Raw genomic sequence first — 13,014 nt, forward strand, 5'->3', positions numbered from 1 at the left:
CTTTTGAATTTTCATGAAAAATATGGAGCCTATCACATATGTTTCCACAAAAATATTAAGCAGGACAGCTGTTTTTAACATTGATAAATAATAAGTCATGCAACACTGAAGACTGGAGTAATGATGCTGAAAATTCAGCTTTGCATCACAGAAATAAATTTCATTTAAAAAAATACTCAAATAGAAAAGAGTTAATAATATTTCACAATATTGTAAAAACTGTATTTTTGTATAAAACATGCTAAAACACTCTTTAAGAAGTTGCATCTCTCAGTTATTTAGGAATTGTGACTTATTTGAAACATTAAAGCTGAAAACAGAAAGATTAAGGCTAATTATAAATCTGGTCATTTTAACATTCCACATGTGCATTTAGTTATAAGATATACAAGCAAGTATTTTAAGTCTTTAACTTGAAAAAAAATGGCAGTTTGTAGACTCATGTGAGCAGGATTTGCACACACTTATTATAACTGTCCAAAAACCTTCTAATAAAAGGCCTGTATCACAAGCTAAATCATACATTTTGCAAAATTCATAAATTTAGAAAAATGTAACTTTTTTTAGTCTAGTATACTGAATGCATAAGATGCGTTTCTTAATATTCTGTGCTGAAGTAACAGGAGAACAGCATCAATGAATATGTGTGAAAGTTTAACTAGCATTGGCTTCTGTGCACACACAGGCCTACAGTGTACTGTACATACACTCTTAAAAATAAAGGTGCTTCACGATGCCATAGAAGAACCTTTTTGTCTAAATGGTTCCATAAAGAAGCTTTAACATCTGAAGAACCTTTCTGTTTCACAAAAGATTCTTTGTGGAGAAAGAAGGTTCTTCAGATTATAAAAAGGTAAGAAAGAGATGGTTCTTTAAAGAACCTTTGACTGAATGGTTCTTTGTGGAACCAAAAATGGTTCTTCTATGGCATCGCTTGAAGAACCTTTAGAAGCACCTTTATTTTTAAGAGTGTACCATTGGCCAGAGAAGAATGAGAAGAAGAAATTCAGTGCATAGACCTTAAACTTTATGTCTGCGATCCACAAGGAGACTATGTAGGCATTATGTAGGCATTAGCCATTATTTATTATTTAAACAGGTGTCTGAATCCAGCGAGTGTGTCCTGTGGTTTAGCAGGCTAACTTCTAATAGCCATTCCTTATTAGCAAGCATGAAAGCCTGTTAGCTTTGGCAAAGATGCTTTACCTCATGCAAGTGTACTTTACTGGAGGCATGTTTTCATTTGGTTAAAGGGTTTAAATCTATTGGGAATCAAAGTGTTAGTGAATAAGTAAATACATTCACCACTTCTGTCATAAATATTTTTAATGAATATTCACATTTGTAAAAGGCACAAAAGAACAAGGACTAAATCACAAAATAGCGTTCATCCAAAAGCCTGTCATAATTTATTCCAAACCCATATGATGTTCTTTCTTATATCGATTTCATGTGATGTCTCTCATTTGTAAGTCGCTTTCAATAAAAGCATCTGCTAAATGACTAAATGCAATTTCTGTTCCTAAAGCTACCAAATCAAAGCCTGTATATCCATCCCAACTTTATCTTATATGCTTTGCCTTGAAATTTCAAAAACTGTTAATGAGACATTTCACCCAAATATCAACGTTGGTTTTTTTTTTCGTCTTAGCTAACATCTCTCCCACCGAGAGGTCTCATAGCAGACTATTTGCGTGTATGCCTGAGGTTTCCTTTCCCCCAAAATATCCCAGAAAACACTCTCACTTGTACTTCAAATCAATATGAGAATAAATATTGGCAGAAATGTCATTTTAGTGTACTAGGGGATTTCTTTTCTTTCTTTTATCCTCACTAATCTGATCGTTTTGACAAAGATGTATCATGTTGACTTGACCAGAAATGGGGCTTAACTGCTTTTACAGTGCTTTTGCTGATTTTCCACATACAAACAAATGTGGAAAATATACAGTTTTATGACAGATAGAAGGGAAGGAATAGCATAGCACACTTAGCATAGTATAGCGATGTTTAGGTATCAATATTATTTAACACTGACAGTCAGAGATTGCAGCAGATGAATGGACGGCCTAAAGTGTCGCACACACAAATGTCTTTCCATGTTTTGTCTGGCTTATTCAGATGTAAATTTCCTTCCTTTCTCTGGGGGGGTGTGGGAGGTTGTGGGGGCCGGACTGAAAAATCTAGCCCAAATTGAAATGTCAATAATAATTTTTGGCATACTGGAACCTTTAAGAGTCAAGGGCTCCTTCCCTAGTGAAGAGAGAGAGAGAGCGGTCGTCCTCTGGGAGTTGATGTCTTCTTGACAGACATGCTGAAATACCAGGGAATACTACCTTCTTTAATGGATTGATGAATGAGCTTTACTGCCCTTCTCCACACATGCATGTCTGGAAAGCGGTGAATGCTGATGGTATACATTCATTCATTTAACATTCTGCTGGATATGTTTCTTATTAGGAGTATTCGGGGTTAGGGTTAGAACAAAGCCCCATCCTGAAGTATCACAGTTTAGCATATAACTCATCCTACACCAAATGTGCTGCAGACGTGAATGATGCTTTGAATTGTTGAGAAGATGTGTACTGTTACTTTTCAACTCGATGTGACTTATAATAATAATGGGAAGAAATCTCATATACTTACATTGAAGGAGTCTCATAAAAACCAGGATATCTTTTCAATTTTTAACTGGGGCCAGTAACATTGCCAAATAAATATGTATACGAAAAAAAAACATTTTTAGTTGAAATGAATCCATGTTTTGTCTGGCTTATTCAGATGTAAATTTCCTTCCTTTCTCTGGGGGGGTGTGGGAGGTTGTGGGGGCCGGACTGAAAAATCTAGCCCAAATTGAAATGTCAATAATAATTTTTGGCATACTGGAACCTTTAAGAGTCAAGGGCTCCTTCCCTAGTGAAGAGAGAGAGAGAGCGGTCGTCCTCTGGGAGTTGATGTCTTCTTGACAGACATGCTGAAATACCAGGGAATACTACCTTCTTTAATGGATTGATGAATGAGCTTTACTGCCCTTCTCCACACATGCATGTCTGGATAGCGGTGAATGCTGATGGTATACATTCATTCATTTAACATTCTGCTGGATATGTTTCTTATTAGGAGTATTCGGGGTTAGGGTTAGAACAAAGCCCTATCCTGAAGTATCACAGTTTAGCATATAACTCATCCTACACCAAATGTGCTGCAGACGTGAATGATGCTTTGAATTGTTGAGAAGATGTGTACTGTTACTTTTCAACTCGATGTGACTTATAATAATAATGGGAAGAAATCTCATATACTTACATTGAAGGAGTCTCATAAAAACCAGGATATCTTTTCAATTTTTAACTGGGGCCAGTAACATTGCCAAATAAATATGTATACGAAAAAAAAACATTTTTAGTTGAAATGAATTAATAATTTTGCCTGTTTATTTTTCAATGATCAACTATATATTTTTTGTAAAGTTTCCATTAGAAAAAATAGTCAATTATTAAATAAAAATTTAATTATGTCCAATTAGTTTTTATTATATAGTAAGCAAGGATATTTGTGTTTTGTGTATATACTTTTTGTGTGTAGTGTACTTGTATAAATATTAAGTAATAGTTGATGGAGACCTGACAAATGCACTGTAAAAAAAAAATATATATATATTTTTTTTTTTTTAGGTTTCACTGTGCAGTGTATAAAAGAAAGAAGCAAATCTCATTTTTACATTTCTTATGAATATTTATTAGAATTCTTGTTGCATTTATTTATTTTTATTTTATTTTATTTTTTTTTATTACAATATCTCAGGCAGAAGCATGTTTACTTTCTATATGATTTTTTCACCCTGTAAATTCAGTATGGATTTGTTTGATCTTGAGGTGATCTTGACTCCCCGTGTGTAAATATGATAATCAGTTTATCTTATGTTGTGTTAATGAGTGGGGGAATCATTCGAAACAACTGCATTTATTTAACCAAACAACAACAAAAAAAAGCTTTTGAACTTGAGAAGAACTTGGTGGAAGGAAAATCACTTGAAACCTTATTGCAGCTTTGGGAGGCCTTGACATTCTTTATTTTCAAGTCCATAGCAAATAGCCTTCAAATATTGATTTTGATGTCTGGGCAAATTGCCCAGAGTTATGTGTGTCCCCTTTTATCAAACCAGCACAGCCCACACAAAACTCCATTCCACATAAAATGTATCACCGGGCTGATTATGGTGAAGTATGAATGAAGAGGGATGATACATAAGTCATAGAGGATACAGATGCACACAAACACTAAGCCGAGATGGATCGTTTCGTGTGCATGCGCGTATATCTGTTTGTTCATTGGTTTGTTTGTTTACATGAGCCTGGCATGAAACTCTAGATGGCGCAGTCCGATATGTCTAACTCAGTCTGACCTAATGACATCATTATCACATGGCACAGCTTATTGGTTCTCTCCTGTAATGGTAGCCAATTAACTCACTGCTCAACATTCAAATATATGACTAGAGCTTGCCGTGCAGTTGCAGCTTGTTTCAGAAACCCTCCACCTTCCCCAGCTCCACCTGTATAGATCTGCTACGATGTATTCATGTATGCTGGGGGTTATTTCATCTATATGTTATATTTGCAGCAGCAATATTTCTTATATGATTACAGCAGCATGTTTTGGCAGTAGCAAGTCTCGGTACTTGCTCTGCCGCAGCAGCGTAGCAGATCTATTCCGCCAAGACCAAATACATTAACATTGTCATGTACATTACCATGCCAATCCCTCCGAGAGTTGTCATGACAGAAATATATATAACTCAAGCTCTTGATTTTCACTTGCATTCATTCAGTTTGAAATCTATCAACAAAGAGTAATACTTGGTGTCCAATGTTTATTTTAGCATGTTTGCACCTTCACAAATTAATATCAAGTATATTAATAAGCACAACATATTTTGTAATCTTAAAGTGAAATGTGTGATGGAATATAGGAAGTTCAAAGTGTGGTGGCCCCCCATTTTTTAGCTCATTAGTTCATGATATCCGCTGTGTGACATGCTCATGTAAGAGCCCTAAACACACATGAGACAGATGGAGACAAAAGCTCAGCATCATGCCTGCAGACATCTTTAACCCCTCTGTACTGCCATTACATACTAATGAGATTGAATGAATTGTGCTGGTTTTGTGAGGATTGGAAGAGCGTGAGGATGAGCAATATGTCTGCAGATAGATAGATTGATAGATTGATAGATTGATAGATTGATTGATTTGTACTTTAGGTAAGTGTGTGATTGTGTAATATCTCTGTCTCTGGTTCAGGTCCAGTCGAGTCTGGTTTGGAGACAGTAATTCACAGGAGTGTGAAGTGATGGATCTCTTCAGGCTTTGATTGATCTGTGGCAACATGATCAATAGTTCTGTACTGGCAACAACATCATGTGAGGGGTTTTTCCTGGCTGAGGAGCTTCCATTAGTAACTTACAGGATATGCTGCCATCTGGTGATCACTATACACTACACAAGGAATTAAACTACCTCTCATAACATCCACATGGGTAGCTAGCCATTCAAAAATAGTAAGCACTTCAAAATTGTACTTCAAACTCCCTGTGGGTTATATGATCTCAAAAAAGGTCAATTATTTAATGAAAGATCAGCTGATGATAATTGTTTCTCAAGACCTTAATTGTACTTTTAAAAAGGTGCTGTGGTTTAATATAGGTTTGATGGGCTAAAGAAGCCAACAAAGGCATTCTGCCACACCACATTGCTATGCTTTTTAAACTGGATTCATTCATCGTAAGATAATACTAAAAATCTTACATTTTCATTTTTTTTCCCCCTGTAACAATGCAAATGCAAATGCAAATGTAAATGCACTATGTAAAATGTAGGCAAATAAAAGTGTCTCTGTAGGTACGTTTATACTTTGGGGACATATAGGCTACACATTTAGAAAAATGATTCATAAAAAAGTAAAACTGTACTTATGTTCATTATATATAAAAATATAACAAGTTTTCTAGTAGTAGCCTAGTGTTAGGGTTTGTGTAGACAGAACCTCAATTCATGTCCAATAAGCATTGTATTGCCACATGTTCAAAAACGGTATGTATAATATCATGTTCTAAAATAGTAGGCTATTACCATTTTTTGTTAGCTCTGCAGAAACCTGGAATAGTGCGATTAGATTTATTATTTTAATAGATGCCTGAAAACAATTTAAAGACAACCTCATTCACTTGCTTTGGTTTTCACAATGTTTCACAAACTGAACCGGAACAGCATGTTTAACTGGTATTTGACATACCCAGAGCGTAAAACTTAATGTAATGATAATCTGCATTTCTGACAAAGGAAATGCGCTCGCTCTTGTATGAAAGGAAATGCAAAGAAGGTAAACCAATGCAACGTCACTGAGACAAAGCGGCCAATCAGAGCGCAGGATTTGTCACTTGTATCCAGGAAGTGGAAGATGCGCCGAACGCACGCCCGACTTCAGTTTCTGTCAGCGTAAATTCTTCATGATCACTCACGGATAACCTCGCACAGAAGTGATGGACTGGTCAGAAGGAGACGGAGTAAGTGAAAAAACGTTTTATATTCTCTTCGGTTTCGTCGTTAAACGGATTGATAAAACCGGTTAAGCTAACTTAGCATCTGTTGCTAACTGGTCACCTGTGTGTACGTGCTGATCGATCAACTATTCAAGTCGCACTGTACATTTTATACATATAATTATTACATCAGACCTGGTAAACAAGCACTGCCATGATCATTGCCTGTAATTAGCTATTGTTGACCATAAATATGGGCTAAATAATAAATATTGAACATGGTTATGGGTCCGCTGCAGTTTTCAGATAATTGGAAGGTTAAATTGCCAAATTTAAAGGGGTCACATGATGCGATTTCAAGTTCTCCTTTCTCTTTGGAGTGTTACAAGCTGATTGTGCATAGATAAGATCCCTGAAGTTGCAAAGACTAAAGTCTCAAAACCAAAGAGATATTCTTTATCAAAGTTAAGACTCTGCCACACATTATTTTTCAAATAAAGCATGTCAACATATTCTGTTACACCAAATACACAAAATAATGATCTTTAAAAAAGCATCATATGACCCCTTTAAAGTTCAAACCATCACTAGAAGGAAGCAAACCAGTTGTTTACTAATAACATGTAGTAAACATGTTTTAACTGAACCAAATTTCTGTCTTTTATTTAAATGTGCGCTCCTTTTATTTAAAAATTAAAAATTTGACAGACCCCAGACCTGTCAGTCTATTAGAAAAATCTGTTTTGTATTATTTTATCGTGGGCACTGCCATGTTGACATCACATGATCAGCCTTGGCATGCACTTGTTCCTCGTTACTACAACTACTACTTATATGAATAGTAGTAATAAGTTTGTGCTTTTTGTCAGTGGATGTGTGTAGTTTGAAAAAACTAATTCAATTTGTTAATTATCGCACATTTGGTGTTAACTATAAAAAAAACTGTCAGAAAATAACCCATGTTTGTAATATTTTTACAGTGCCACTCCCACGGTCACATGGGTGACAGTTGCCATGGACACGGCGGTGGCCACTCCCACAGCCACGGTCATGGAGGACCTGGATTTGGCGGTTTCATGCCCGGCGGCTTCCACGGCCAGCTGGTCCCGGGACCTTTTGATCCAACGCAGCAGCCGAGGAAGGTCTCACACCCGGAGGACAGCAGTTCCTGGGATATCATCAAAGCAACACAGTGAGACTTATTCCCTTGACATCCCCCCAAATAAATAAAATCCTATTAAAACGTATTTTTAGGATCATGTATATGATCAATTTTGCCAGTTTTGTAACAATATTTGCTTGACAATTAAACGCATTCCCCTTCATTACAAAAAGATAATTATTGTATACTTATTTAATTGGCCAAAAACATCTCGGTATTTTTGAAATGTAAGTTCATTGAGGAAAACACCACATCTCAAACGCATTACTAGGGATGGGTATCGTTAAGGTTTTAACGGTATTACTACTCTTACCGATACTGCTCGTGATCTCGCTTCTGAATTTCGAATAGCAAAAATGCATCATAAACAAATGTTTGAACAACAGCTGGCGACTGGTGAGATAGAATTAGCAAGATAATATATACAGTATATAGCAATAATAAATGTATGTGTCTTTTATTAATTTCTCCAGTACCGATAGCAGAACCGTTAACGTCAGAGCTTATCGATACTCCGGTCTTTCATAATTTAGCCCGTAGGGTTGGGCCGATAGACGATGCCATCGTCCATCACCGATGGCTGACGGACTTCATGATGTTGAGCCGGCATCGTGATCCACCCGCAATCCGCCGCATCCCAATTCCATGTTCGGAAAGGAAATTAAGTGTACTACGAAACCCCAAAAGGGAATAAATAGCCTATGAGATGGGAGGATAAAAAAAAAAATTCAATACTTTCTCTTGCAATTATATCGTTGGGTCATTAAATTGCATCCATCAGGGAGCCGCTACTAATATGCAGGGCATTGAAACCGCTTTCGAATGTGCGCTCTCATTTTACTTTCACTTTCACTTTCGAGATTCGCGATCACACGGACTCTATACTACGGAGCGGCAGTGCCTACCACACATTTTACAAGATACTTGTCAGTGGTGCTCAGTATCTGCAAATCATTTGCCATTGTCCTATCAGTCATCTCTCCTTACTCTGTGTATGTGGTAAGTGAATTTCATGTACTGTAATGTAACAGTCTACCGCTAGCAAGCGGCTAACCATGTCCCTTTAGTGGCTCCGTAGAACGAGTTATTTGTTTTCCGTGCCTTTCTGCAAACGGATTCACACTTTGGGCAGACCCCCTAACCCTGCCCCCGATGTCATCGTCCATCACGATGTTTCACTGTAGACATCGTCCGATGCCAATTTGCAAGACATCGCCCAACCCTAGTTTACCCAACCCTAGTTTTTGTTTTGTATTGCGATAATGATTATTGGGGGAGAAATGTGCTTAATTGACGATGTTAAAAAAATCTTAACGGTCCTAAAAGTGTTATTGAGAGTCTTTGTGAAATTCCGCCTTAAAAACTTTAGTGATATTTCAGGCATTCAGTAAATATCACACATATGTTCTTGATCTTACTCTGAGATCTAGCTGTTCAGTAGTGAGTAGAAAGATTTGTGTAAACCGATCATTCATCTTCCCGTTGTAGAGAATCAGACAAACCGTAAGTGATGGAGAATACAAATACAGGATACTGTTGTGCTGTTATTTATCTGGGTTTCTATTGAACGGCGTTCATATCTGTTGTCTCACCTGCATGCTTCACACTGCTCAAATAGTTCATTTCCATTCGACGATGCAGATCTTCTTATCACTTGTTCATGCAGAAAACCTGCAGTGTATGTGGGTATACATGTTCATTCAAGTCAATTCTGATGCAAAAAAAACAGCATCTTCCCCTTGATTGTTTTAAATTGTAGGTTTGGTGCTCTTGAGAGGTGTAAAGAGCTTATTGAGGCTGGTTATGACGTCAGGCAGCCTGACAAAGAGAATGTTACACTGCTCCATTGGGCCGCCATCAATAATCGAGCCGATATTGTCAAGTAAGATTTGTCTCTTTGTATGTTTCATGGCGTTATTCCATTTCATGGAATTTTCAAGATTTTTAAACGTTTTTGAAATAATCTCTAATGCTCACCAAGGCTGCATTTATTTGATCAGAAATCCCGGAAAAACAGTAAAAATTGTGAAATATTAAAACAATTTAAAATCGCTGTTTTCTATTTGAATATATTTTAATATGTAATTTATTCCTGTGATGCAAAGCTGAATTTTCAACATCATTACTCCAATCTTCAGTGTCACACGTTTTTTCAAAAAGCATTTGAATTTGCTGGTTTTGTGCACAATTATAAGTGCTCAATTGATAATGGTTCTTATTATTATCAATATTGAAAACCGTTTTTTGCTGCATAATATTTTTTGTGGTACACCCGTGATAAATTTTTTTCAGGATTCTTGGATGAATAAAAAGTTCATTTAACAGCATTTATTTGAAATAGAATTTTGTTTGTAAGATTATAAATGTCTTTACTGTCGCTTTTTGATCAATTTGTTTGTCATCACATGAATAAATTACATTTGAAAATATATACAAATAGAAAGCAGTTATTTTAAACTGTAATAATATTTCACAATATTACTGTTTTTACTGATCAAATAAATGCAGCCTTGGTGAGCATAAGAGATTATTTCAAAACACTTAAATAATTTCACTTATTCAACCTATTCTTATTTGTATCTGTGTATGTTCTGCTGTGTTTCATAGATACTACATATCTAAAGGTGCCGTCATAGACCAACTAGGCGGCGACCTGAATTCAACACCACTCCACTGGGCCATACGGTACGTTTCAGATACATACAGCAATACATTTGCAGTTATATGAGATGGAACATAAGTGTGATTTTGAAGAACTGACATCCGCATTCATACATGCACTAAAATCACCAAAACGCAGTTAAAAGTCAATGCAAAAATATTGGTTCTAGCAGCATTTGCTTACAAGTGCCGCTTGACCGTGGTTTATATCTGCTGATGTTGTTCCTGGTCACCTCTGAACAGACAGGGTCATTTGTCTATGGTCATTCAGCTGATGCGATATGGAGCCGATCCGTCATTAGCAGATAGTGAAGGGTATCGGGGTCTCCATCTGGCTCTGCTCTTCCAGCATATGCCCATTGCTGCATACCTTATGGCCAAAGGACAGGTGTGACACAAACACACACAGTGACATTTTAAATAACGGTGGAGGGTTTGAATACTGAGTAATGCAGCTGAATACTCTTCTTGTTCCTGTGTTGTTGTAGGAAGTGGATTCGCCGGACATAAATGGACAGACTCCACTGATGTTGGCAGCACAAAAAATCATCGGGTAAGATCGACTCAGTCAGGGTCTGAAATTAAGTTTTTACTAGAACTGCCAAATTATGATTCAACCAACCATGACAACTGTGCTTTATATTAAACATCTGTACAGATGATTTATAATAATGTTACAAATGATTTCTGTTTCAAGTAAAAATGAACTGAAAATGTTTCTCTTCGGGTTTATGCATCTAACATTATCAGTGGGTAGAAAAAAGATGCAATTGATACAAATGTCACTTCCTGGGTTAAAACCGATACCAAGCCATTCACACAGAACGCATATTCGGTGCATTTTCTAGACGGACAAATACGACTGCTGCACTCGCGTCTCACACAAGAGATGTAGCCATGCAAAGTTAAAACAGTTTAAACTTTTAGAAAACACGTCGCAAATTTGTGGAGGTTTATTCCTTTTCACTGCGTCTCATATGTTTTAAAGGCGATCTGTGTGAATGGCGATTCGGCTCTTTGTATTAAGCAATGCATAAATACGTGATGCTGTTTTCATAATTGTTTATGCAAATTATATTTGATTTATATGAGTATTATATTAAACGTAATGCACATTTTTATATAGACCGTTACTTCCTTGCGTTGACTATTTAATGTGCTGCATTATTTTGCTCATTGCGCCCTCCTGTGGCCTCGGGAGACAAGCCAAAAGTTTGACCTATTTAATCTGCATATAAAACATTAGAAATTAGATATTTGTTTAATTTTTATTTTGTTTTTGACTGTTAAAACAAAAACAAAAAAATGTGTTGTTTGTCTCAAAGTGAGTTAATTTAAAAATACAGTGGTTAAATGTAAAAAAAAATTATATTGCTCTTTGTTTTAAAAAAGGTTATATAAACTGTCAATAATTATCGATACCGAACTATATGAAACATTGTATCGTTGATACATTTTTTTAGCTGTATCGCCCAGCCCTAAGTCATAGGCTGGCCTTAAAACCTGAGTAGTCTTTCTGAAAGTGCTACCCTTCATTCCACATAAATTTTAAACATCTTATAGTTTGTTATTACATGTCCAGTCACTAATTCTAAAGCCGTAATGATGCAGTTTAAACCAGCAGAACAAAAAAGTAGTGTTTCTCCATAGCTGTAAAACTGGTTCCAAAGCGGTGCTCTTCACTCACCTGGCCGTTCAGTTTGAAAGTTGAGCTTTACCTTGCATTCTTTCTTACTGATGTTTTTGTGTTATGTTCAGGGTCACACTCCCATTGACCTGGCGCACCAGGTGCACAGCCCTCTGCTCATTCACATGCTCAGTGTGGTGAAGACAGAACGAATGAAAGCCAACTCCACGTGTCTCAAACTGCTCAACAGATACAAGGTACACTCATGCTCAGACACACTCAGGCCAACAAGTTCAGCTTCGAAAAAAAGTTTCAATTTGTGATGTAGATTTAATTCACTAAAATCTGGAGTATTATTCAGATTATTCTGGTATTTTGAATTTGAACAAACCTCTAATTTAAACTCATGTTAAATTAGATGCATTTGTGCAATGGATATGACTATATATAATAGTAATAATATAGATTATAATACTTACTATTATTATTATTATTATTATTGGATATGTGGATGTTATATGCTTATAGGATGTTATATGAATATGATCTCTAATAGTAGTAGTAGTAGTATAGTAATAGTAACATTTCTAAAATGTAAACATTAAATTAATAATGTATATTTTATGTACTTAATATTGTGTAATTCATAAAAATATATTTTTATTATTTTAAATGTCTAATGTGATTTTAGTTATTGTTGTCTCAAAAGCAAAATAAATAAATAAATTTCCTAAAGAAAATGGGAAGCATATAGTGAAAAATGGTGTTTCATTGCATATGAATGCCAGTTTTAATGTTTGGATTTGTAACAACTGTTCCAGGCCAGCTCACACACACACCGCTCTCACTAACTTTATTAAAGAAGACGTGAGGCAAGTACTTGAAATCCCAGGGCTGTATTTAACCTTGAATTAAGCTTTCAGAAACAAAAGCAGCCAATTTCTCACATAATGTGTGTTTGGCCCTGGAGAATTCACCATTTTTAGGCTTTTATTAAACAAGAAAATAACATTCCACTTATTC

The 13,014-nt window shown here is 36.0% G+C and overlaps 1 protein-coding gene across 1 annotated transcript in view; it reads left to right on the forward strand.

The window, feature by feature from the left end:
• Window positions 1-6,432: 6,432 nt before the first annotated feature.
• The window catches only part of LOC107603115 (palmitoyltransferase ZDHHC13-like), a 12,409-nt gene continuing 5,827 nt past the window's right edge, over window positions 6,433-13,014 (forward strand). The window contains exons 1-8 of the mRNA XM_016295830.1: window positions 6,433-6,565; window positions 7,522-7,733; window positions 9,463-9,585; window positions 10,311-10,388; window positions 10,608-10,752; window positions 10,853-10,917; window positions 11,976-12,036; window positions 12,123-12,248. Of these exons, the coding sequence (XP_016151316.1) occupies window positions 6,542-6,565; window positions 7,522-7,733; window positions 9,463-9,585; window positions 10,311-10,388; window positions 10,608-10,752; window positions 10,853-10,917; window positions 11,976-12,036; window positions 12,123-12,248 (834 nt within the window). The 5' untranslated portion in view covers window positions 6,433-6,541. The remainder of the gene's footprint in view (window positions 6,566-7,521; window positions 7,734-9,462; window positions 9,586-10,310; window positions 10,389-10,607; window positions 10,753-10,852; window positions 10,918-11,975; window positions 12,037-12,122; window positions 12,249-13,014) is intronic.

This window comes from Sinocyclocheilus grahami, unplaced genomic scaffold (assembly GCF_001515645.1).
Source record: "Sinocyclocheilus grahami isolate Dianchi unplaced genomic scaffold, SAMN03320097.WGS_v1.1 scaffold341.1, whole genome shotgun sequence".
NCBI classification, from domain to species: domain Eukaryota; kingdom Metazoa; phylum Chordata; class Actinopteri; order Cypriniformes; family Cyprinidae; genus Sinocyclocheilus; species Sinocyclocheilus grahami.